General features: G+C 49.4%; 9 protein-coding genes across 9 annotated transcripts; 6 read left to right on the forward strand and 3 right to left on the reverse strand.

Moving 5' to 3' along the window:
* Window positions 1-54: 54 nt before the first annotated feature.
* AFUA_4G13050 (uncharacterized protein) lies at window positions 55-1655 on the forward strand (the record flags this gene model as incomplete). Its single annotated transcript, XM_746433.1, has 2 exons — window positions 55-165; window positions 312-1655. The coding sequence occupies 2 exons, from the start codon at window positions 55-57 to the stop codon at window positions 1653-1655; spliced, it is 1455 nt and encodes a 484-aa protein (XP_751526.1).
* Window positions 1656-1974: 319 nt separating this feature from the next.
* Window positions 1975-5589, forward strand: AFUA_4G13060 (uncharacterized protein). The gene is made up of 14 exons (XM_077804667.1): window positions 1975-2407; window positions 2625-2728; window positions 2870-3014; window positions 3073-3153; window positions 3203-3333; window positions 3389-3519; window positions 3584-3682; window positions 3749-3956; window positions 4020-4167; window positions 4220-4296; window positions 4356-4416; window positions 4470-4546; window positions 4613-4684; window positions 4742-5589. Exons 2-14 carry the CDS (start codon window positions 2650-2652, stop codon window positions 4924-4926), a joined length of 1494 nt encoding a protein of 497 aa, XP_077660808.1. The 5' UTR covers window positions 1975-2407; window positions 2625-2649; the 3' UTR covers window positions 4927-5589.
* Window positions 5590-5617: 28 nt separating this feature from the next.
* AFUA_4G13070 (alpha/beta fold hydrolase) lies at window positions 5618-8548 on the forward strand. The gene is made up of 2 exons (XM_077804668.1): window positions 5618-8414; window positions 8482-8548. The coding sequence occupies exon 1, from the start codon at window positions 5821-5823 to the stop codon at window positions 6658-6660; it is 840 nt and encodes a 279-aa protein (XP_077659906.1). The 5' UTR covers window positions 5618-5820; the 3' UTR covers window positions 6661-8414; window positions 8482-8548.
* Window positions 8549-8846: 298 nt separating this feature from the next.
* Window positions 8847-11781, forward strand: AFUA_4G13080 (sugar porter family MFS transporter). The gene is made up of 5 exons (XM_746430.2): window positions 8847-9534; window positions 9610-9743; window positions 9809-9997; window positions 10068-11007; window positions 11058-11781. Exons 1-5 carry the CDS (start codon window positions 9446-9448, stop codon window positions 11350-11352), a joined length of 1647 nt encoding a protein of 548 aa, XP_751523.1. The 5' UTR covers window positions 8847-9445; the 3' UTR covers window positions 11353-11781.
* Window positions 11782-12779: 998 nt separating this feature from the next.
* AFUA_4G13090 (putative MFS transporter) lies at window positions 12780-14590 on the forward strand (the record flags this gene model as incomplete). Its single annotated transcript, XM_746429.1, has 4 exons — window positions 12780-12925; window positions 12981-13292; window positions 13346-13937; window positions 14000-14590. The coding sequence occupies 4 exons, from the start codon at window positions 12780-12782 to the stop codon at window positions 14588-14590; spliced, it is 1641 nt and encodes a 546-aa protein (XP_751522.1).
* Window positions 14591-14696: 106 nt separating this feature from the next.
* On the reverse strand, window positions 14697-15278 carry AFUA_4G13110 (uncharacterized protein; the record flags this gene model as incomplete). The annotated part of the gene is made up of 2 exons (XM_077804669.1): window positions 14697-14872; window positions 15146-15278. The coding sequence occupies 2 exons, from the start codon at window positions 15276-15278 to the stop codon at window positions 14697-14699; spliced, it is 309 nt and encodes a 102-aa protein (XP_077660809.1).
* AFUA_4G13113 (serine/proline-rich protein) lies at window positions 15048-15632 on the forward strand (the record flags this gene model as incomplete). Its single annotated transcript, XM_746427.2, has 1 exon — window positions 15048-15632. The coding sequence occupies one exon, from the start codon at window positions 15048-15050 to the stop codon at window positions 15630-15632; it is 585 nt and encodes a 194-aa protein (XP_751520.2).
* Window positions 15633-16398: 766 nt separating this feature from the next.
* Window positions 16399-18920, reverse strand: glnA (glutamate--ammonia ligase). Its single transcript, XM_746426.3, has 6 exons — window positions 18437-18920; window positions 18317-18352; window positions 18129-18221; window positions 17283-17787; window positions 16805-17226; window positions 16399-16752 (listed from the first exon to the last, which is right to left on the reverse strand). Exons 1-6 carry the CDS (start codon window positions 18437-18439, stop codon window positions 16735-16737), a joined length of 1077 nt encoding a protein of 358 aa, XP_751519.2. The 5' UTR covers window positions 18440-18920; the 3' UTR covers window positions 16399-16734.
* Window positions 18921-20155: 1235 nt separating this feature from the next.
* Window positions 20156-25503, reverse strand: AFUA_4G13130 (RNA polymerase II mediator complex middle subunit MED1). The gene is made up of 2 exons (XM_746425.2): window positions 23564-25503; window positions 20156-23506 (listed from the first exon to the last, which is right to left on the reverse strand). Exons 1-2 carry the CDS (start codon window positions 25214-25216, stop codon window positions 22850-22852), a joined length of 2310 nt encoding a protein of 769 aa, XP_751518.1. The 5' UTR covers window positions 25217-25503; the 3' UTR covers window positions 20156-22849.
* Between the last annotated feature and the right edge of the window lie 60 nt (window positions 25504-25563).

The following is a 25563-nucleotide window of genomic DNA, read 5'->3' on the forward strand; positions in this document are numbered from 1 at the left end:
TGTGTCTATTTGCTCTCTTTTCTGTTTGTTTCCTCGAGTCTCCCGTCTTTCTCGATGCCGAGAGGTACGAAGATTCCCAAAACTCGCTGGTCTCATTCAGAGAAACGCCGGCTTCTCAATTACCGGGATGCACATCCTGACTTGCCTTGGGAACAAATCAAACTGGTAACATGACCATACTTCATATATCTGAGAATCATAGCTGATCTCTTCTGTAGGCTTTTCCAGGCCGCAGTGGTACTGCTCTCTGCAAGCAATACTCTGTGCGTTGGGACGATACAAAGCAATATATGCATTGCTAATACTTATAGGACCTGAAAATTGATCGTGAGAAGGGAGCTCAGAAAAAAGTTTGTTATCTGGTGGAGTATATATGGAATAGTCAGGGCTTGATGCTAACATACCTCATGCTGTTCAGGCGAACAACGGTAATGAAGAGACTGAGGAAATGGTATGTCATCTTAATTGCAACATCGCGTGCAATAATCAGAGTTCATGCTAATATACCTCATGTTGATCAGACGAACAATCAGAATAACGTGACCAACACTACTCAGCTCAGTAAAGGGAACAAACGCCTGCTGCACCTCGGAGACAACGAGACACGTCCCAGCAAGCAAACTAAGACTGGCGATGTTGCAGCAAACAGTGACAATGACCCAGACTTCGATCCTAGCGAGGATAGTGATTCTGACGGGGGTGACATTAGCCCTGCAGGTAACATTGGCCGCTCTCCCACTGCTCGGCAGCTTCGTAATGCGCCTCGCAAGCAGCTGAATGATACTGTCGTGGGTTCAGCTTCTGGCCTGAAGCGTCCTTCCAAGAGTACAAAGCTTCAATTCACTGGTCAACCTGGTGCACGCAATTCGTTTAGCACAACGCCTGCTAGCCCTGACCCTCGCACACTGCAGAACGCAAAAAAATCTATCAAAACTACTGAACTTGCACCCAACTCATCTCAGCCAACACTTTCAAATTCTCGCACTCCTGACAACGCTGCAGACACGAACAAATCTGACGCAACCTCTGAAATCGTGTCCACGGTGCAGAGAGCTCCTCCAAACTCGTCTCCTGCAAACACTCATCGTTCTCTGCCGAATCAAGAATCTACTACCGACGAACATTTGCCATCAAAGCCTGAAGACAAAATGGCTCCTCGTCCTCCCACTCCCCCTTTTCCCGCTACCACTGGTTTTACCGAATCTGGAAACAACGGATACCCACTCATGCAGCACGGCGCACTCCTGTTTGTGCAGGCCGGTTTCGCCATGAGAGACTTGCCGAGAGAGCGCGCCCGCAACGCCCAGTTGGACGAGAGAAATGAGAATCTCGTGATGGAGGTACTGAAGCTGAAGGAGAAGGAAGCCGAATGGAGACAGGAGATTGAAGAGCTCCAGCTCCATAACAAGAACCTCGAAGGCGACCTTAAGAAGCAGATTGATCAGAACAAGAAGCTCGAGGCTGGACTGAAGGAGTTGAGCGAGAAGAAGAACCAGGGTGCTCTCGATTCTGCCAATGGAGCCACCAATGCCAAATGCGAGCACTGCCTTGAGCATCTCACTCGCATCAACGCTCTGACCGAAGAAAATAAGAAGATGAAGCAGAGATGCAAGGTTTTGGCTGAAGCATTTGCGGCTGGCAATGATCAAGCCTGAGTGATGCCTGGTGCACTACTCATAATTCGTCCTGAATTATCAGCTTGGTCATAGCACATGGCTGTGAGGAAGGGATTCGGGTGATGGCGTGATTAATCTGCAGCAGGAGCTGATGGCCCTTGTGTACATTTACTCATCGCCATCTTGATGTTGGTCTTACCGTTACTCGAGAGGACTTGCCCAGTTATCTCTGTAACTAGGGTTCTAATACCGACTTTATGACTTCTGGATCTTTCGAGGTAGAACTGTAGAAGTGTTTAACTCACGATACTGGCTAGTATGGTATGATTATGAAAAGTACCTTAAGCCTATCAGTAGCTGGTGCCATATAATCGCTATCAGACAAAAATGGGCAGACAGAGGAAATGAAGCCATACAGTATAGAGATACTCCCATATGCCTATTTGATTTAATGGAAACTATGGTATCGGGTATTCGAACCATATAGACCAGATTGCCAATTCATCCAAATTCATCGGCGATTGCACGGAATCCATATAGCTTAGTTGTTGGCCTGAGAACACAGGCATGCAACAACTTGATGCTTTTCTTGTGAATATTAATCGTCTGTGCAAGATTTTCTCAGGAGACAAACAAAGGTTGAGGTGTTGTTGCCGTTTGTTTGTTGCTCCTTGAACTCACTTTCTCTATTCTTCACCCATCTCCCATTAAATTCCTTCCTACATATTTGCATCCTCTTGGATCCGTTCCCTTTCTTGTTTCTTGATTCCTCTTAGACGGATCTTGTAGGGGTAAGTCTTTCCACTATGCTTTGATCAATTCAAGTCTGCCGGGGATACTTTCCATCGTCGCATATCGAACACATTCTGTGTGATGAAAATTTTCATCAAGACAGTTGCCTTTCCCATTTCTCTCTCAGGAGAAACATCCGTTGGATGTTCTCATAAAAGCACATGTTACGAAGCGAAACCTTTGGCATCGCCGTCCTCTGACTTGCTTCTCTTTTAGTCTCGAGCGTGAACCGACAGTCAATATGTCTGGCTGGAACTCCGGTGAGGCAGATGCCTGGAATACCAATGAATCAAGCGGCTGGAATAACAACAATGGCACCGGTACGTAGGTCTCCATACTTCCTTTCCAGCAGTGGCCCTCGTGTTGTCAGGCCTGCTCGGTTGCGGGAAGTCTCATCATCTTGGGCCGGTACCGGCAAGGATAACATATAAAGAGACTGTATACTCATTTTAGCTTGGCAGATTTTGCTGACGAGAATGTCAACCCAATCAGCTCCGCCCCTGCTGGAGACTTCAGAGAGGGCAAATGGGGCGGTGATCAAATTGGTGGTCAGTTCGAGCCCACCTTCAGCGCTGGCGAAGAGGGCAATGACAATAAATGTCGCAAGTAAGTGTCTTCCTCCCCTGGGAAGGTCTACGAAGGTCCTGTTGCTGACGAGACCCAGTTGTGGAGGTGATGGTCATTTTGCGCGTGAATGTCCTGCACCTCGTAAGGGTATGGCTTGCTTCAATTGTGGCGAGGAGGGGTAAGTACTCTACACTACAAGTCATTCTGTCAATGCTAATGCTGTATAGTCGTTCCAAGGCAGAGTGCACCAAGCCGCGCGTGTTCAAGGGTCCTTGCCGTATCTGCAGCAAGGAAGGACACCCGGCTGCGGAGTGTCCTGATAGACCCCCTGATGTGTGCAAGAACTGCCAGTCCGAAGGTATGTCTGTGGCCGTGCGCAGATATATAAAGGTAGCTGACAAGAGGTGTACCAGGTCACAAGACTATCGAGTGCACCGAGAATCGCAAATTCGATCTGAACGATATCCCTGACAAGCTTCCCGAGGAAGCTTGGGCTGCCCTCAAGAAGGCTAGCAACGAGAGAGATCTGGAAGACTTCCGTGAGGTAGGCAATGGAATTGACCTATACGCATTTGAAAGACAACAGTTGATGGCTGACAGCCCTCTAGGGCCTCAAGGTCTATTCCAAGGCGGTTCCTCAGGCCACCTTTGTTGATATTGAGAAGAAAATGCGCGAGGAGAATTTCAACATTTACCTTATTGCCATGGTTTGTTTCAAAGCTCATGACGGTCCTGCGTTCTTCGAGATATACTGATGGTGACTCTCACTGCAGGAGAAACCAGTCGAAGACAGCATCAGCTTGATCAATCTCCAGGGCAAGTTGAACTGCAAGTATGTCGTTGCATTCTACTTCAGCCCTAAGCCGCAGCGCGCGAACCTCAAGGAACGCTGGCCTGCCGACCCTGAAGAGAACCTTGAGCGCCTTGAGGTCGCTGGCTTCCCTTACGATAAACAAATCCCCAAGTGCGGTAATTGCGGTGGTAAGCAAAAACTTTCTCTGAGTGGATATCGCTACTCTCAAAAAGAATGCTAAAGTATCATAGAAATGGGTCACACTGCTCGTGGTTGCAAGGAGGAGCGGGCTTTGGTGGACCGGGTCGAGGTCAAATGTGTCAACTGTAACGCCAGTGGACATCGTGCCCGTGACTGCACTGAACCTCGCGTCGACAGGTTTGCCTGTCGTAACTGCGGGTATATTGTTTTTCCTCTCTTCATCTTCCGAGTCTTGCGTTGACTTGAACAGATCCCCCGAGCATAAGGCCGCCGATTGTCCCAATCCCCGCTCTGCCGAGGGTGTCGAATGCAAGCGCTGCAATGAGAGTATGTGCTATGTTTGGATGCGACGGACTACCACACATGTATATACTGATGAACTGCAGTGGGCCACTTTGCAAAGGATTGTCATCAGGCACCTGCCCCTAGAACCTGCCGCAACTGCGGGTAAGTCTCCCAGAAAGGAGCAGTTGCCACCGTCGACATTCTAACTGCAGCAGATCTGAGGACCACATGGCAAGAGATTGTGACAAACCTCGCGATGCGTCAATCGTGACTTGCCGTAATTGTGAAGAAGGTAAGATACCATTTGCAGGAATGGCCGGCCATTCTTTGTACCCAAGATTAATGGATGATGTTCTAGTCGGACACTTTAGCCGTGACTGCCCTCAAAAGAAGGACTGGTCTAAGGTCAAGTGCAACAATTGTGGTGAAAGTGAGCAATCTGCCAAGGATGCCCGACATAAGGGTCAAATGTTGACCAATGTAACAGTGGGCCACACCATCAAGCGCTGCCTTCAGGCTGCCAGTGAGGGTTTCGGTCAGGGCAACAACGACATCCAAACTAATGGCGCGGGTGATGATTGGAATACCAATACCGCTGCCCCCCTCAGCAATGAAAACACTGACGGAGATGCTGAAAAGGGCGGTTGGTCCGCCGGCGGTGGTGGATGGTAAACCAGGGCGCATGGTGGAGAATGCTATGCTTGGTAGTGTCTACCGTTCGGTTGAAGATTGACGATGTCTAGATTTGACGTCATGCGCAAGAGTTGTGATCGTCCTTTTCCCGGTCTTCCTTGACGCTACTGCGAGTGTACTCCATATTCGCTAGTCTTCTGCCTTTGTTGCTATCACTTGCTATCCAGGCTCTACCGGGCAGGCCCGGAACTCTTCTAACCCAGATGTGAAGGAAGACTCTGGGGCACAAAAGGATGGAGGGCCCGCATTGACTGTTGACTATTTGTGCTATGGCTGACGGGAGGCAGCCTTTCCTGTCTGTGATCTCGGCTTTGATGAATTTACGACTTGATACAAGACAACCTCCGATGTAGCCTGTAGATGATCGGCCCGACTCTCTGCAGCCGGATCTGTAGTTCTACGTACAGCTCAGACCTGCATTTCGGCCTTGGCCTGCTCCAGTAGCGTAGATGCATCGGAAAACCGATCTTATCAGATGATCATGGATACTGGGGTGCCTGACATCGCCTTCCATGCCAGGAAACATTGAGACACTCTGCTGAATCGATAGAGCCAATATGGGTTGGTGTGAATTCGAGGTTTTTGAGAGTTGGTAATATTATCCAATTATAACCTACCTACCTGATAGAACATGGTATGAAAGATATAAGGTTCTAGTCCTGGCTCATGCAAATTGAACAAACTAAACAACTGTTGACAATCTGGCAACTTCTCTATTCCATCTGTTTTTTTATGTTACATTTCAGAGTAAGCAGCACTACTTTGTCAGCACCTAGTAATGGTGTATTTATGATTCAGAAATTTTTCTACCCTGTGATCAACTACTCTGGTTTCTGCCCCTCATATATCCACAGACCATGCTGCAGTAACTAAATGGAATCTATCCTATCTGCCCATGAAATCGGTGAAGGACTTCCCGTTTTGATCATTCATGGATGGAAGATGGAGGCCAGAGTCGAGGAGTTGGACTTTGAGCCGATATTCAGCACAATACCGGGACTTCGCCGGATTTACGTGGACCTTCCAGGCATGGGCACAACACCTGCAAAGAACGTCAAGGATCTGGACGATATATACCTTCGCCTGGTGCAGTTCATTGATTCTCGACTTGGCAAGTCAAGATTCTTACTTGTCGGCTCATCGTGTGGCGGCTACCTTGCACGTGCGATAGCTCAAAAATATAGTAACCAAGTCGATGGTCTCCTGTTACGCGTGCCGCTTATAGAGCCAAAGGACAGCATGCGCGATCTCGATGCTTTCAAGCCTTTGGTTGCAAATGAGCAACTTATGTCGGACATGTCGGCCGAAGACAAGACACTTCTTGGCGACGTTCTTGTTCAAACGCCTGCTTACGTTAAGACTCTGAAGGCGAAATACGACGAGGTTTACCTGCCAGCGGAGAAGAAAGCAGACAGCCAGGTGTTAGATCCGATCCGAGCAGATCCACATCGATATCAGTTATCTTTTTCGGTGGACAATGAAGGTGCCAAGTTTTTTGCACCCACGCTTATTATATGTGGTCGGCAAGATGAGAGCGTTGGCTATCGAGACAGCCTTCGCTTGCTGGAGCTTTATCCACGATCAACCTATGTTGTTCTAGACCGTGGGACGCATGGCCTTCCTATCGACGAGACTAGTGTTTTTGAAGCCCTTGTTCGTGACTGGATAAATCGGGTTAATGAATGGCGGGGTCGCACGGACAGAGAAGTGTAGGGCGACTCTAGGTATAGATGGAAGGTAGTGCGCCAATCAAGAGGGAAAGCAGCCTGCAACATAATGCTCTAAAGGAGGGGACTAGATGTGATGCGATGGCACTTAAACCAGGAGGAAGGCTATGAGGATGAAAGAACTGTATATACACTTCTACTAAATAACTAGATAGGCAGGAAAGCCCTTAATAACATATATATATGTGATGGCCCAAATTGACCGAGATCAGGGCCATGGAGGATTTCCGGCTGGCACGTGGCGTTGCCATAACATGGACCGCATTACGGGAGCTTAGTCTAGCACCAATGGTGTAGGGTTGGAAATAAATGAAGAGGTTCAGACCGTTAGGTACTCTGTAGACACTTGAAGTTTAGCCACTGCCGTCATCAGCGCCTTGAAACCAACCGCCAAGCACCGCCGCGTTTTCTGGAACATCGTCAGAACACATGATTAGGGCCATCTCAGCAGTGAAAATCACCGCCTGCATATTTGCATATTATAATGGGGGTAAGCCGTTGGTATTTAGGTCGGATGACTTGATGGATGGGGTGAAAGTCAAGATTATAAGTACTATAAGTACTAGGTAGAAAGGCACATGGTACTATGAATAATACTACGTCCTGGTTGAGCCCCAGCGAGCGTCAGATGCTCAATAATAGCACGAATACGGACTCACATACGAGCAATGGCAATCCAAATTTCCGATAAGACATAATTCATGGGTTATGGGGCTCGTCAAAGACTCTGAACCATCAACGACGAAGCGAAATGAAGCGAAATGGTATGATATGATCTGGCCCGGAATCACCCGAATAGGCAGTTCCGGGGGGTCTCCAGCGCAGGCAGGCACAGCAGTGGTGCGACATCAGCCATCAACAGGCCATCGATAACGGCTACCGAGTCAATGCGATTCAAATAGTGGAGTCAATTTAGTCACTGCTTGAGCCTCGTGCCGGCCGAGTCGAGGATTCATGGTGACGACTCCGATCGAGGGTAGTCCTACGGAGTACTATCGCGTTCTCCACGTTGGGGTGGCACTTGGTCCGAGTTGCAATGGCCCAAAGTCGCAGAGGATGAGAAAGAGTCTACTGTGTACGGGGAAGCGACCTGGGGAAAGTGGGCCATGAACAAAAGGCACTAAAGGTACGGGGTACCTTGCCAACTACCCAAGCAAGGTACTTTGCTATTGGTATCCTAGATCTACATTTCACAAATAAGGACTCGTGCGTCTCTACTAAGATATGTATATATTGACAATACTTTGGTTTTCTTGCGCTTTCCTAGTCTCCCTGAACGAGTGGTTCTTTGCTTCTGGGGTTTCCGGTCTTGCATGTGGGAGACAGATCTGTTCCCGGCCAAGACGCTGTGTATTGTGTGCAGTACTGTGTCAGTATCCCGGACTGGGTTTCCCCGGTCCGTGTTTCGGCGTTGGACTTTGGAGACCAGCCTGAACTTCTCTCAACTGAGTCAAATCACTAAACTAGCGATGAATTTACATCATCTGAGAAACACCATGTAGGTAGTTTCTCTCTGCTGCCGTGATATTGGCAAATAAGAATACTACTACCTTCGTCTTACGCGTCCTACGGGGACATGGACAGTCTACTGTGTATGCAGCATGGACTACGTCGGATTGCATCGTAGTCGGCAATGGCCCGTGGATACTAAGTAAATCTACTGTGTAGAACTCTGGTGACAACCACGCGAAAGGCCACATGCGCAATCACGAGCTCAAGGACGCGAGGGATGATTACATGGTAAGTGACCGTTGCTCCAATTCTCCAACGTAACCTTTTATGTAAAACCGAAGCTGAACACCACAAGAATTCAAGAACAGCAATTTTCCGAGCGCGGAATCATCTCACTCTCGTGTCTCCAGACAGTACTCTGTACTCTGTACTCTGAACCTGAAGTATGTCTGTTACTTCTGGAGCAGTATTCCTCGGGTTGCCCAAAACAGGTTAGCGCATGGACGTCCGCGGTTCACCCGAGAGAGACTACTCCGTAATCCCACGTTATGACGGCATAATAAATCTTAGGGTTGGGAAGACACCAAATCAGAATGTTTTCAAGCAACAGGTTCTACATTGCTAAATCTAAATTTCACGCCGGCCATTCCCCCCCGCCGATCAATCAAGCCACACCAACCCATTGTCATTTTGACTTTCTCCTCCATCAAAGTCGGGGTCAAGTGGGGTCCCTGTATACACCGGGCCCCCCCCATACCTCCCTCCATTCTCCCATACCCCAATGCAATGGCCGAGCCACTACTCCGTACCCGACTCACGAAATCACGGGGAAATCCGTTGTCTCGCTCGATCCGGAGATGGTGGAGTTCATCTCCAACCGTCCCTATCCAATCTCGTCGAGGACGGTATTCGCTGATTTGCCCGAGAGATCGTTTGTGATACTAAATCATGCCTGTTCATTGCTGCTTTGGGCAAAGTACCTGCCTTAGGTTCTCTTTGACTGCTTCATCCTTGAGCTCTTGCTTTCATCAGAATCCTGGTAAAAATGATAGTCATTGGCTCTTTCTCGAACACATATTAAATAATCCTTCTCTTTTAAAAACCCCATCCGTTTCCCTCGTGCGACACTGTCATTTTATTTTTCTCCGAACACATCTTTCTTGTTCACTTTTTTTTTAAAGTCAATTCCGGACTTCCTTTTCATCACATGAGTCTGTCTGCTCTGGGATACTAGGCTTCCCTACCAACAGTCTCTTTTCGTCGTCCGGATCTTGTAGAGTATTCACTGAAGCATCGAGGCACACAGTGCTTTCCGCAGGATGGGAACCCAACGGTATCTGGGCCTTCAAGGCCACAAGCTCCAGCTGGCTATCGGTATCATTGCCGGTATGGACTTTCTACTGTTCGGGTGAGTTTGGGATGGATCTATCTTCTCTGGCATTGGCGCTTTCCGCGAGCGATATCTGACTGTTTTCTCGACTAGTTACGATCAAGGTGTCACTGGTGGTCTTTTAACCTTGGAGTCATTCATCAAATACTTCCCAACGATCGCCCTTAACGGACCTTATTTTGAAAGCCTGAGCCCGTCTGAAAGAAGTGCACAGTCTACGCGCCAAGGTGGGTACTATTTCCAGGCCTTGATTGCCCTGTTTTCCTCGGTCTGGCGCTTACAACTGGTTCAGGTATCGTTGTTGCTGCCTATAATCTGGGATGTTTCGCCGGTTCGATTCCCACAATCTGGGTGGGTAATTGGCTGGGTCGCCGCAAGACAATCTTCCTCGGTTCTGCGATCATGGTGGTCGGAGCGATCTTGCAGTGTACATCCTACCATCTCCCGCAGTTGATCATTGGTCGTTTGGTTACCGGGTTTGGTGAGTTTATCCGCTTAAACAGGGATATCCCCGACTCAAGCAGATCCATGTGCTGATTCAGATGACACAGGTAATGGTATGAACACCTCGACAGTGCCTACATGGCAATCGGAATGCTGCAGATCCAACCGCCGTGGTCAGATGGTCATGATCGAGGGTGCCATGATCACTTGCGGCATTACCATCAGTTACTGGATCGATTTTGGTCTTCTGTTTGCGGACCCCAACGAAGTGGCCTGGCGTTTCCCCTTGGCCTTCCAGATCTTCTTTGCAGCGATTATCCTGGCTTTCGTCATGTGGCTTCCCGAATCACCCCGCTGGCTTGTTCTCAAGGGCCGCGAGGATGAGGCGAGGCAGACTCTGACCGCTTTGCTGGGTCACGACGCCGATGAGACTTTTGTCGACACCGAGTTTACCGCCATCAAGGCTACCGTCCTGGAGATGAGCAAGGGTTCGTTCCGCGACATGTTCACCATGACTGAAGATCGCCACTTCCACCGCACCGTGCTCGCCTACGTCAACCAGATGTTCCAGCAGATTTCCGGAATCAACCTGATCACATATTACATTCCCGTTGTGCTGGAGCAGCAGCTGGGTATGGACATGATCAAGTCCCGGCTGGTGGCTGCTTGCAACGGAACGGAATACTTCATTGCTTCCTGGATTGCCGTGTTCACCATTGAGCAGTTTGGTCGTCGGTCCCTGATGTTGTTTGGGGCCGCTGGGATGTCGATCTCCATGGTGATCCTGGCCGTCACTGCCAGTCTCGGCACCGATGCATCCAAAGTCGCCTGTGCCGTCTTCCTCTTTGTGTTCAACACCTTCTTCGCCATTGGTTGGTTGGGTATGACCTGGCTGTACCCTGCCGAAATTGTGCCTCTGAAGATCCGTGCCCCGGCCAATGCCTTGGCTACGTCCTCGAACTGGATTTTCAACTTCATGGTCGTCATGATTACTCCCGTGGCATTCGAGAACATCAAATGGCGGACCTACATTATTTTTGCCGTCATGTAAGCTACCCTTACTCTCTGGTTCCGGTACAGACGCTAACCCATGACAGCAACGCGGCCATCTTCCCCGTGGTCTACTTCTTCTACCCCGAGACTACCAGACGGTCTCTGGAGGAGATGGACCGAATTTTCCGAAAGACCAAGAGCATCTTCTCTGTGGTTCAGGTTGCTAGGGATGAGCCACACATGTATGGCAAAAAGGGCGAACTTTTGCTCACTCTGGATGATGTGGAGGACGATGCCGTGCGCCGTGCAAGCGTGTTGAGCCACGCTCACAAGGGAACCGGAAGCAACAGCGACGAGAACACGAGCTCCGAACGAGTGGAGCACACGGAAAAGGCCTAGATGCTTGACGCATGGAAAGAAGAGGGTTCCATCATGAACGCCTCTAGATGAGGCATGTTGTATGAGTGGGACGGTTGATACTGTCTACTGCATGGCTATATACCCCGCTTGAATTAAGTGTACTGAGATTTTAGATTTATGTCAATTAACCATCAGGTTCGAGGCTTTCCGTCCATCATAAAAGTGCATCAGAAATAGTTCTTCTCGGGTTAGGTACCATTGCACCACATTTGGTCTCCTCGGAGTCTATGTTGGCGGTTACAACCTATCATTAGATCATGGCCGTCCATCATTTCCACCGTACAAATGACAACATGAGCTGCATTACTCTGGTTCAAGGACTATATCCATGACTTGCACAATTCAACCAGAAGAGCATATAGAACTGGCGACATTCCTCACCAGCGACAGAATCGGTAGTCGGCAGAAGTGGCTTTGCCCGACATCGGCAGCTCAAAGTTCAACGATCCTGTGACTCATTCAAGCTTTGGGGTTCTACTACAGTGAGTGAGCGTTGGGAAATTGGCGTTGTGGTCGGCTGGTTGTTGAGTGTGGAGTAGATCCGTTGAATAAAGTGATTCCTCTCAGGATACAAAGTAGCCCGAAGGAAAGTCACGAAAGATGAAGCTATCCACAGCACCTGTCGTTCAAACAAAGTTGGATTTGGGCGGGGAGGAATTTCCGCTCCGGCTTTAAGCGTCGAAGCTTCAAGAGGGGAAGAAAAAAGAAAAAACAAAAAAGAAAAAAAAGGAAAAGAAAAGTTGGTCCGATCGTCGGATAGCAAACTCCGCGGTTCCAATTCATTTTGAGACTCGAGAGTTGAGTTTTGAGGCCTGGGATGTCCAGATATTCTGGCTTCGTCCCGGTATATCTTTCTAGTTGTGATTCTGTTGATTTGACGAGTGTCTGGACTTGTTTGCTCGAGGTCCTAAAGTACTTCTACGGCGTATACAGTATTAAATTTCTGTCTTGGTCTCCGGCTATCAATCAGGTATGTTTTACAAGTGATGTCTCCTGCAGGTCTATCTTCAGTATACGCTCGGGGAGATTTTCCTGAGGAATTTTTCTTCCATTTCCTATTCCGGAACATTGAAGCCCACTCACATGTTTATCTGAACAGCAACACACGCTAATTGCCAATCATCAGGACATCTCTCACAAATCTGTGGAAAAAGTCTATCTACTCTCGTCTGTACTCTGTAGCAGTGCAATTGGTCACTGCAGTCCTGATATTTGACGCGTCGATCTCTCTGGCCGTCCCGTACGGGGCTTGCAAATCTCTTCCGTGCGTGGAAGGTTCTACTTGTTCTTCTATTTGATTCAATCATTGTAGAGTTCTTACTTGCTCCAGATATTCCTGCAATATCAAGGCAGCTCTAATCTAATCATAATCAATATTCCGACACTCATCCCACCAGCTTCTCAACATGTCGTTGTTCCAACCCGACATCCGTCCCCAAGACGTGGGAAAGCATCAAGACACCGAGAATGTCCGGGAACCATCAACGGATACTCAGAACGATGTTGAATCTGGCGATGAGCCGAGCGTCGCTGAGATTGAGCGCATCTATCGGTGAGTTCTCCGCCTAGCACACTTGATGCTAGGTAAGAAGCTCACAATCATCCAGAAAACTAGACTATCGAATCATCCCTGCCTTCTGGGTCCTGTACTTTCTCTGCTCTGCCATCCGATCCAATGTCGGTCTGGCGCAGACGATGAACATGGACGTAGGCCACGACCTAGGGTCTGTGCTGCACTTGACTCCTCATCAGATCTCGACCGGTCTCGCCTTGTTCTACGTCTGCTATGTGGTCTTTGACTTGCCGTCGAATCTGGTGATGACCAGGCTCAGCCCGCATGTCTGGATGAGCCGGATCGTGATCAGCGTGGGGATCATTGGCAGTTGCATGGCGGCCATGAAAGCAGCGTGGAGCTTATAGTATGTTTTCGTTCCTGATCCTTATAGGGTTTGCAATTTCTGATCACGTTCAGTCTCCTCCGTCTTCTGCTCGGCATCTTCATTGCCGGCATGTGGCCGGGAATGACTTATTATCTCACCCTCTTCTACCCTCCTTCCCGCACGGGTAAACGCATCGGCCAATACTTCACTGCCGCTCAGATCTCTGCCGCTGTTGTGGGCCTGGTCTCGGCTGGCTTCCAGAAGATGGACGGCGAGCGCGGCCTCGTTGGCTTCCAATGGATGTTCCTCGTCTACGGCATCATCACCATCGCCGTCGGCATCGTCCTCCTCTGGTGGCTTCCCGACCGGCCTCTGGCTCCCGGTGTCGAACCTCCCCAGCGCAAGTATTTCAAGTGGCTGCAGCGCAGCCCGCCCGCCCTCACAGGCCGGGACGCAGAGATCCACTACCACGACCTGCGGCGCGTCTACCACCGTCCGCAGTGGTCCGTCCGTGACCTCCTCCGCGTGTTCCTGGACTGGCGCCTGTGGCCGCTGCTGGTCATGTACTTTGGCGTGGTCGGCGTGGGCATTGGCGTCCAGAACTACGCCACCGTCATCATCAGGGGTATCAACCCATCCCTGAATGGGATTGACCTCAGTCTTCTCACAGCCCCAATCTGGCTTGTAAGTATTCCCCCCTCCTTGGCTGTTTGTCCGCCTTGGGCTGCAAAACTGACAAAAAGCAGATGGACCTCCTCGGCATCCTCCTGGTCACCCCCTTCTCGGACCGCTTCCACAAACACCGCGCCCTCTTCTTCTCCTTCCCCGTCTGCCTCCAGATCCTCGGCCTCCTCCTAACCACCTTCGCCGGCTCCGCCTCCAACTCCTGGCCCCGCTACGGCGGCCTTCTCATCGTCGGCTTCGGTCTCGGCCCCACAGTCCCCATCACCATGTCCTGGACAGCCGAGGTCTTCCAGCCCCGCCACGGTGAAGTCGGCGTCGCCGCCGCCTCGGCCGTCGTCTCTGGCTGGGGAAACCTCGGCAGCATCCTCACCACTTACGCCCTCTACACCGGCTGGCCCAGCGACAGCGCAGCCCCCGGCCGCGCCAAGTTCCGCAAGTCTAATCTTGTGATGGTTGGCATTCTGTGCGCTAGCATTCTATCGTCAGTGGTCATGCAGACGGGTCTCTGGGTAGCGGAGCGGAGGAGGCGCGCTCGCGGGGTGGATGAGCCGGGGAAGATTGTCGATGGTGCGGCTAGGCGCGAGGCTCAACAGCGTGGTTTGCAGGGTTTGGGGTCTTCGGGTCTTTTCCGCGTCTTCAGAAAGGGCGCGTAGTTTAGACATGTGTGCATCGATAGATTGCTGATGATTGGCTTTGGAAAAATGAAGATCGATACCGGCTTCTTTGCTCTGTGATAGCGCGGGTGTGCTTGCAGCATAATCAGAAGACTAACAAGGTATCAAATGCTGAGACTTTGGAGTAGATATACTTGGCTATCCAGACATCATACAGTCTGAAGCCCGAGAGCTCAAGATCGATAGATGAGGAAGTTGTTTCAGGCACCTCGTGCTCAGCAGCTGATATCCCAGTAGGATGATAGGTGGTGATGAACGTTCCTCAGTCGTACGTCCAGGAGGGAAAAGGGGCCCCGAGTTAGGAACGTGATGCCATTAAGCTCACAGCAAGTAAAGAAATAAAAGGGATACGCTGTAGGCTAGAAACTTCTCTGCATTGACCCCCCGTTGTATGATCCTCACAGTCCGACCTGCGACTCGTCTCGCAGCGTACAGCATGGCGTCGCCGAGAACGCAACCCCCATTCATCGAGTCGAGCCAGCCAGCTGGCGTTTCAATCCAGGAATTCCGGAATCGAATAAAAGCGCGCCTTACGGCTGTACACAACGCTTGGATTGACCACCGCCGCCCTGAAACCAACCACCCGCCACCTCCAGTCCCGGATGTTGGCAGCATCAGCAGCATCAGCACCAACAGAATCAACCATGCACAGCCCAGCAGTACACATATGCACTATACCACGCCGAACACACCTATAGCTGCTTATACCCAACACCCGGTGACAAAGCCCGCCCGTCCTCCTCCACATACGCCTCCAGCAAGTTATTCGATATTCGATAATTCATCTTCCAACTCCCGCTGCAAGCCCTCCTGCTTGCGCTTCAGTAATTCTGGGCCTGCCAATTTCTCGCGTCTCTGTCCCTCATCAAGTGCCTCCAGTTCCTCCTCCTTAACCCCAGTCGACGATGCAGGCGTGAACGGCGCAGTGCCCGAGTGCCGGAAGTCAACATCCATCACCCCCTGCGTATACTTCAGAAGCAAATTGGGAGACTGTCACTGGGGCTCTGGGAGGAGAGCCTAGACTAAGTACTAGCTAAGCTACAGCCTACAGGCTGAGCTACAACTCATCATCCCGCCGGCTCCGCTGCCCAACACCGATCCTCTGTGCTACACAAGGACTGCTCTCCATGCCGGACGAGTGCCTGCAGAGGGGCCCAATCATCCAGCGGCAGTTCAACCGGATCCAAGGACCCAGACACATGTACTGCCGGTGATACGGATTTGCCAAGTAGCAACACAAGTAGCAACCAGAGCGCCTGTGGGGATAGGAACTTTACGCTGTGGGATTCCCTTACGGGGCAGATCACCTTGCGATGGGGCAGCGAGCAAGGTCAAAGACGGAATGCCCTACTGCCAGGCGAAGGCAATGGACAATCTCGACGGCACCCCGGATGCCATTGATTGTTATGACACTGGTGAGGATGGCGGCCTAGCCAAACGTGTTAAAGAGGCAATGGCTCACCCATGGGTCTGTAGAATAAAGCCATTGCAAGTGCTCAGCAGACACTAATACCTTTCCAAAGGTATACAGGCCAGAGTCATATGGGATCGTCGAGGTAGCGGTGGGAAGTCTGGCAGATTGACTGCTTAGAACAGCCTCACATATGGCCAGTTCGGGCTAAGCACATAATTAGATGGCCCACCATACTAAGTATGGCCGGTTTTAACAGCACATGTATAGCGACGCTGATTGATCTACTTCATGATATCTAGCAAGACAGTAGCAACCAGTGACAATTACGCTAAGCTACTACCCAGGAAGGGTTTGCCACTTATAAGAAGCTTAGTTTGTCATGATCAAATGATTGTTCTCCAATTCACCTCGAAACGAAGTCCTCTATGCTGTACGTGACACATAACCCACATGGGAAGACAAAGAAATCTGATTAAAAATGCAACAGCAGCAGTTGGGTAACGAACGCAAAGGCGCAAGCTCTGGCATCTCGAGAGTGAGAGTGACAACCTGAAATACCGACATTAAGAGATGGGAATAAGAGAAAGAAATCTATGTTTGCTCCACACGTTGCCAGGCTGCTCTTGTAGTTCTACACCCAGTTGACGCCGGCGGGTATACTAGCGCTAAATAAAAATGTCTGCACATTTTGTTTTGATATCGAAGACATCTAGTTGCCACCGCAGAGCTATGGAATGGTTAGCAAAAATTCACTTTGGTATTAAAAGGTGCAAACTCACAGTCTCGACGATGATACCGGTGATCTGGTAGGGATCAGCGTTACTGGCGGGACGGCGGTCCTCGAAGTAACCCTTGCCGTCCTTGGCAACCTGGCGGGGAATACGAATGCTGCCACCACGGTCGGCGACACCATAGCTGAACTTGTCGATGCTGCCGGTCTCGTGACGGCCAGTGAGACGCTCTTCGTTGCCCTCACCGTAAACGGCAATGTGCTCGTTGTGGCGAGCTTCCAGCTTCTGCATGTAAGCCTCAATGACCTTCAGACCGCCTTCAGCACGAGTGGCGGCGGTAGAGACGTTGGTGTGGAGACCGGCTCCGTTCCAGTCACCCTTGATGGGCTTAGGCTCGAAAGAAATCTTGACACCGAATTCTTCAGCGACGCGGTGGAGCAGGAAGCGGGACATCCAAAGCTGGTCACCCACTGTTCCGTTGGTCAGTACTGGCTAATTCAATGCGAGTAGAATGATTATGACGTACTCTCAATACCCTGGCAGGGACCAACCTGGTACTCCCACTGGGAGGGCATGACCTCAGCGTTGATACCAGAGATCTTGATACCGGCGTACAAGCAGGCGCGGTAGTGAGCCTCAACAATGTCACGGCAGTAGACCTTGCCAGTTCCAACACCGCAGTAGTAAGGACCCTGGGCACCGGGGAACCCGCCCTTGGGCCATCCATAAGGCCAGCCGTCAGTTCCGAGGAGAGTGTATTCCTGTTCCAGACCAAACCAGAATTCTTCCTTGGCGTGGATCTCCATCAGACGGTTGGCCTCATGACGGAAGTTGAACTTGTTGGGTGTTCCATCCGAATCCCAGGTCTCGCAGAGAACGAGGATGTTATCGCCACGGCGGAACGGATCAGCGAAGATAGCAACAGGGCGGAGGTAGACATCGGAGTTGTCACCGGGAGCCTGGCCGGTGGAAGAACCGTCAAAGTTCCATTCAGGGAGCTCATCGACGGATTTAACGGGCTTGGAGAGAGTCTAAGAGGACGGATATTCGAATTAGCAAAGATGAATTCTCAACATCGGCCCGCATTGTATCGCCAGTCACGTGTCGCGGGAAGGTGCAGATTGAAATCATGGCTTGCAGTTTTCAGTCACCGTGCGCAGGGCTTATCGAAAGAGGGCGCACGTTTAAGATAACAGCACGCCCCATGTCACTAGCCCTGCATCCCAGCAACCATAACAGGTGATATCCATATATCATTTTGTCGCCAGATTGCACACCCATTCCAATGGAATGGAATCCATGTCCACAATCGCACTTCCACGTAACGCGTAGGATCGGATTTGATTCAAAGTGAGGGGGAAAAGTTGCATACCTTGGTCTTGCAGCGGCAGTTACCGACAGCGTCGATCCAGACATACTCAGCCTGGACATGACCCCGTTGGTCGAGGCTCATGTACTTCATGAGCTGTTGCCAGCACACAAAAGTCAGTATGACCGTTTCCTCTAAACCGCAAAGGCGGCCGAAGGAAGAATTGTAAAATCAATAAAGAGGAAACGCACATTCTCCGTGTTGGAGACGACGGTTGATGTTTCGGCCTAATAGCAAGAGGGTATGAGTCAGAACACCAGTCTTCCACGAAAACACCGAAGCATCGTATTCGAATGTATTGAAGGACTCACCATGATTGGCAGAATGTGTGATATGAAGATAAGAGAGATTTCTTTTCTTGACGATTATTTCAGGCCCGCAAAAGCAGAGCACGCGAAGACTTCAAATTAATTAAAATGAAGTCGATTGCAGTAGACAGAGAGATTGGCGACGACAGTAATCCAGAGATGGACGAAGGCGACGATATACTAAACAGCAGATAAGAGAGAGAAAGCGGGTTAAGTGTTAAAGAGGAGAGAGGATGAAAGGATGGAGATGAGGCAAAATGGATGTATGGGAGTCACAGTAGAAATGTGGGTGGGGGGGAGGATATCCTTCAAATTTAAGGCAAGAAGGACGACATGAGGGCGATCGATTTCTTTGGGGCGCCGGGGGGCAAAAATTCACTTATTTTACGGGAAACAGGAAGGAACCCAGAATAATCCCACTGGAAGATCCGTCCAAACTGAAAATTAGATAGGAAAACAGTTTGAAAATTACCTTGCCCTTGGCCGCTTGGCGCCTTTCCGTAATACAAATTCCCACCAGTCAGCATCATATCCACTTCTGACTATCCCTGCCATGCATGATCGAACCATCTGGCCCTATGAAGTATCCTGTAGAGTTGTTGGTTGAGAACAGATTTTGAGGTCTTTTTACTTTTTACTGTTCTCACTGAATATTAACATTCATTATTCTGGTGCTGTGCTCAACTGGAACGAGGCAGATGTGAAAATGTGGGCGGAATTTAGTGCGAGAGTTTATCACCGCATCAGTACCATACCAACCATACACATTATATCCCTCATACTCATCAGCATCAGAGCCAACCATGTAACAGATCAAAATCATCTCTACCACTATGGAAAGGATATTGTAACTGAGGAATAGATCTTCCCTTCAATGAGTGATCTCGAAAATTCAGTAATGTCCTCTATGTCAGGACGCATACTGCAATCCATCAATCTAAACAATAATACTCGCATAGGAAATCAGATAACACTAAAAATGGCTCCCCCTTTCTCCCGTTGCGCAGGCCAAACGGCATGTGCAATGTAATGTGAAATGCCTCATTCCTGATAGGCAGGTGCTCTGAATATGGGCTAGAGTCCTTTTGATAAAATCAGTGAATAATTTTTCTGTCAAACCGATAAATATTGATTGAAGCCGCCGAAGCGATGGATCTTCCCCGGACTCTCCACCCCACGCCAGAACGACGAGCTCCCGAATAATGCATTCTGATAAAAGATCTGCCGCGATTCTCGTCAATACATTCGTACTGGTGTGCATGGCGCGTCGGCTGACTCTGTCTCAAAAGCAATGTCAATGACATTGCCTGATACATGTGTATGATGCTGCAGTTGTATAGATAGCAGCTTGATTATGTTGCTAAAAGGTATTATCAAACCGCGACAGGGACGGATGCATATCAATTGCAAGGCCCAATCAGTACGAATCATGCATGCGCCTAATGCAATAGACACTAATCCTATTGGTAGGTGTGCAATAATAGCCTACGGGATGCATCAGACCTTAAGGAGACATTCACAGTGTATCTGACCAGTTAGCTAACGAAGTACCCTAGGTGCTTCCAGAGGGCTTATCTCTCCAGAAAATGGGACCATGGAGATGATTCCGAAGAATTGGGGACACAGTTGATCGAAGATACGGAGACCGTGTGATTTTCAAAAGCTTCCAGTAGATAATTGCAGTGTACGGAGTAATGCCACAGCGTAAAATCGCGTACCTGCGACTTATCAAACGCCTGGCATGGTTTCGCTTGGGTACGGAGTACTCCTCAGTCAATTCCTTATCTATGACTGCCCCTCCAAAACCCCGCCATGTCGCGTGGGTGGATCATAGCGCGCCTGCCACATTAATCCATGTTAGACAGTCAGACAGAATCCAAGCTAGCGGCCAATTCAGAAGCTATGACTCGGTCATATCATCTCTGCTCGACTTCCCTCTACAGAGCCAACGTTGTAGGAATCAATACCCGATGCCGGACCATATCTGCAGCCCAACCTATCCCTTCAGGCGGGAAATTTTGATTTGGGTACCTTACACTTTACCCGGTAAAACTATTACATACACGACCCAGACATGAGTGCCGGATGTGGGGCGTGGCAACGGTCCTTGAACAGCCAAAGGCCGCCGAAACCGGACTGCTGTTACTAAGTATATATTGGGATTGGGAGGACCAGTGATTGGATAATTGTGTATTTTGCACCGCCTCGAAATTGGCGAACAATGGGAACGGTGCGAGGGTTTACCGGAAACTGAATAGATAAGTTATGAGAAAAGTCACTGCGTCAAGATGATCCTGGAGAAGCCATCTTCTCCAACCTGGAGAAGCCATCTTCTCCAGACTTTTGGGTGGCGGTTCCTTGCTAGTGTCCGATCTGGGTGATGTGAATCCTTAGTCTTCCTGACCTGTCTTCTTTGACAGGACGGCCAACGACAACGGAGTAGAATCGGGAGAATCAGGAATCAGCTGCCGACGAGTGGCTGTAGTTTCAGCCCTGTGGCCGGTTTTAGATTTTGTCTGGAGAACTGACAAACTTGCGCAGTCACTGTACTCCATACTCAAAGCACAATCACTATTATTATCATGAGCCTGGAAGCTTCGGTTCTGTACGAAAATCAGAGGCATTCTCCAGATCATGAAACACAGCCATCGTTCTCTATCAATAGCAATGAAGCGATGCGGCTAGTGCAGTAATAATAGAAAATGTGTGGCGATTCGCAAACACCCTTCTAGCCGGGTGCAGCTTAGCGTCACTCATCCTCCACAAGTCCAATACATCATCTGTCCGCCTGTCCGGTTTCGCCCTTGATCATATGCAATAATATGAAGTCACCTTTGACTTCTGATGCCGACTGTTGACGATCTATTCGAATTCAAGTGTCCAAACAGGAATATATCCCGTTGAAGGCACTTAGGACCGAGGACCAAGAGAAGACCATGACCGTCGCCTCGGTACCTTCTCTTCATTGCAATTCGCAAACCATCAAAACGGGCGTATTTTTCGAGAGTCGAAACGGAATTTCAATCTCCATAAAATGATCTGAGTCCAAAGACAAGATGCGGGTAATAGGAAATATATCCCTCACCGGCTACCCCTAGAGCCTGCACACACCTGCGATGGATAATCGCTTATTGCATTATCCAATAAGGATAATTTCCAACCAGCATCTCCATTGAAATTTTGAAATAGAAAAAACCGCAATTATTATCGTTCTTGCCATCGCCAAACGCGTCTGCAGCTTGGCCAGCCATTTCCGCGCTCAGAGAGATTGCTTATCGCAAGGCGCTGATTGGATAATTCTGTCGAGCCATGACAAACCGTGCTGACTGGATCCGGCTACTCTGTGTGATAGTATCACATCTCAGGCACCATTTCCACATCCAAATTTGCAAGTAAGGTAGAATATTCGACTTGAGGTCACTAGCATCATGAATCTAGATACATTTTTACATCTGTCCTACCATCCAGGTGACCATTTGAAAGATCAGCTTCAGATGCATCCCACATAAACCTCAATTTTCAGTGTATCAATGTAGCACTGCAGGCAGTCAGTACGGAGTAGATGGTCAGGTACAGTAATTCGCGCAGTTGATCAACAATGTCATACCCCCTTGCCACGTATCAAGAAAAGAGTCAAACATTTCGCGTGGCAGCTCATGAAGATATCTTCAGGACATTCTATTGATACGTAATGGAAATGATGCTTGTGTAGAGCCCCTTGCATAATACTGACATATCAAATATTGTTAACAAATCGCGCATATTGGTCGTTCAGGCACGTAGTGCACTTGATTCCCTCGAGCTGCTATATCGTCTTACCTCACAGTGGTATATATTGCTTTTACTGGTAAGCAACTGTACGTACAAGTCCAGGGGATACCACGTGTGGCATGGCAGGGTTGGCTTGTAGATGAGCATATCTTTAGGTTGCCATTTGATGCTCTTAATGAAGGCTTTCTCCAAGGAAAGGATGATTATGGTTATGAGTCCATTCAATTACCACTTATGCAATGAGATCTGCCCCGCTATAGTTGCGAGGCTATTCAAATAGGGCACTTTCCACTGCGTGCCTCTGTTCTTCTTTTGTGAGCTTCATGGAGACTGGTTGTTGGCCCAACCCCTGTGATCTCACCTTCAAGTGTGGCTCATGTACCTCCTGCTCAAACAGATAAGCTGTGGTTGCTGAGTAGACCCGGAGTTGATCTTTGGTAGCCTTGGAGCAGTCAAGCAGCACCTGTTGTCAAGATTCCCTATGACACCACTAAGGCTAGTGTTATGCATGCAGCCCCATCACCCGACACGCAGTAGTATATTGCAACGTGGAAGTCAAAGGTCCTGCATTTAACGGCAAGCCGACCGACAGGTTGGTTAGACACTGCTCTCCACTTAAAAGCCTCCGCCATCCCGTCTCAGGTCTCACCCGCTTCCCTTCTGCTGCCGTACCCACCGCGCGACCCATTCTACCAAAACCCCGATATCTTGGGAGATTTCCAGCACCTTGGCTATTCTCTGTTGCAGCTTGAATGACTCACTACTCTGTGCACCCTTTTCACTGTCCGCTGTCGTTTCATCATCCAGCAGTCCAGTCATGTCCACGACTGAAATGCGGCCATTAAGCCCAATTTCCAAACTGATAGAGACTTTGCTCAGGACATTTTCTGCAGGAGAACTCGCCAAACGAGGATCTTCCACGGTGAAAAGTAACATTATGACTGGTGATTGTCCAAGTTGGGTCCGTAAGGTCACATCTACCTTGACGTCTTCCTGATGGGTAGCAGGATCACGCAAACTTATCGATGGTGACATTGTAATGTCTTTCCCTAAGCCTGTAGCAGTAGCATTTGATGTGTTGGTTCCGTTCAACAAGAAGTCGAGCTTTTCCTCATTCGGATTTTTATTGCTCAGAACGATAACTTTGTTTTTCTTTGTTGGCATTATCGCTTTTGAAATATTCGCTTGCCTAAAAGTCCCCTCTGTGACTGACTCAGCGTCCTTTTTTGACCCATCGTCATTCTGCGGCGAATTAAATATCTTGTAAATCAGATTCGCAAGCAATGCATACTGACGCAAAATCTAGAAAACGCACAAGTGTTAGCATATTAGTGCGGCGCAAACACAGCTTGTACTTACTGGGAAAACGTCTGCAAGTTGCCGCGGATGTGAAAAGGGGATGTCACGCATCGTCCGCCCTGCAACCGACTCAAACGCCTGAAATGTGTAACTATGATGCTTCGTGCAGGGATTTCCTTCTTGGTCGAAGCCTTGAACAGACATCCTGCGCCTTTTGCGGCCGGGCTGAGTTATGTCCTCAGCGCCAAGTCCCACTGCACCTGTTGCTGATAGAGGTGAAGATCCAGGAACTAGCAGACCGTCATATGTGACCATTCGGAATTCGTGTGGAAGCTGAATGCCTAGATGCCTGTAAATGTCTGACGCTGCCAGGATTGGAACATCAAGGGGGGGCTCCATTCTTGCGACGAAACGGCGGTTCAGTGCAGAGGAGCCAAGCATATTCGAATCAAGTGCCATTGCGTCTGAGCCACCGGAGTTTAGGGTAGGAGGCGGGTCAGCCCAGTTGACGACTGCAAGATCTGAAGCGGCGGCCTCATTCGAGGAGGAGTCATTTGCAGCATTGTTAACCACTGTAAGGACATCAGAGTCCACCCATTCCTTCGACACACGAAGTGACGGATAGCCTTCTTCACATTCAATCATTAAAAACCATTTTCCATTTTGTGGCTCTGCAACTTCATCAAGCGTTCGATTAGCTGGTGTATCAATGTCCATGGCGTCAGGAGGTGAATTCGCATGCTTCGCGTCCAAGACCTTCGCTTGGTGGATCCAATAGTCTAAGCTTAGCCCAAGTCGACTTCCCTTGTGAAGGCTTGGTCGGCCAATGGACCCAGCGCATAGATGTTCGTAAACACCTGAAAATTGAGGAAGCTTCTGCTCTTCATCCCATACCCGCTTCAGACTTTGGTAGAGGCCTTCAATGGCTTCAAAGCAATTGACCTCTTGACTTAGTCTGTCATGCTTAGACAGCCACTGCAGATTTCCATGAAATCCGGCCAGAGATTTCCATGAGCCCCGTTCTCCATCGCCTGGGTTCTGCACAAGATCCCGCTTCAGCACAGCAGTAGCTTCTTCCCGTCGTTCGCCATCTGTGGCGTCCGGTGTTGCATAGCTAAGGCTGACGTCTTTCACAACGTTCTGGCCGCGGTGAAATTCAATCTCAAGGTCAACAAAGTTTCCGGCAATGTTGATATTGTCCTCCTGCCAGATAGATTCAAATCCTTCGAGCTGAACTAGACGCTCAATTCCTTCTCTGCAGACTGATCTGCCGGATATGCGAGTCTGTAGAAGTTGGACAACATCCTCAATGTGTCTCTTCCGCTCTTCGTCATTATCTCGAGCGGACCCTAGCTTGATACCTTGCATTCCCAGTGCCTGGATATCATGCTCATTCATACTTGGGACAACTAAGGCGTCATGACCGGCAGGAGATGGGCTGATCCCACCGTAACCACCCAGCGCTAGCAAAGCAGATGGTGAACTAAAGGTGACAGTGTCCTCAATGCCTGTTGTTGCAGCAAGAGGAGTAGCATATTGGTGAGAGGATACACTTGGCTGATGACCATGACCATGACCCGATGCTGATGGTGTCCTTGTTGAGGGTGACTTATGCGCTATGGGTCTTGCCATATGTGCGCCAGTAGGTCGAGGAGAAGAGGTCAGGTGGGTTGGGGTTGCTCCCGGATTTTGTTTGGTAGAGGGGGTCGCCATATTTGTCCGTTATTTGATAGTTAAATAAATCACATTAGAAGGAACAACTAGCAGCCACTCGAGATGACTGCTTTATAATCAATTGGGGTATCATGCAAAGTATGAGACACCATCAACAACCAACTAAGGTTGCGATGCTTACTTCCCACGCTCCAAAGGGATGCACGAAACGGTCCAAACGTCACGTATCACTAAAGTAGCGGCATCCTACGGGGAAATTCCTGAAAGAAGCATTTTCAATTATTTAAATAAAGAATGAAAGGAAGCCATCAGCAAGATCGTCAATGGGAGGAAACACATGGAACAACATCGCAAGAGGTACAATAAATTGCTGCCGATATCGACTC

This window comes from Aspergillus fumigatus, chromosome 4 (assembly GCF_000002655.1).
Source record: "Aspergillus fumigatus Af293 chromosome 4, whole genome shotgun sequence".
In the NCBI taxonomy this organism is placed as follows: Eukaryota; Fungi; Ascomycota; class Eurotiomycetes; order Eurotiales; family Aspergillaceae; genus Aspergillus; species Aspergillus fumigatus.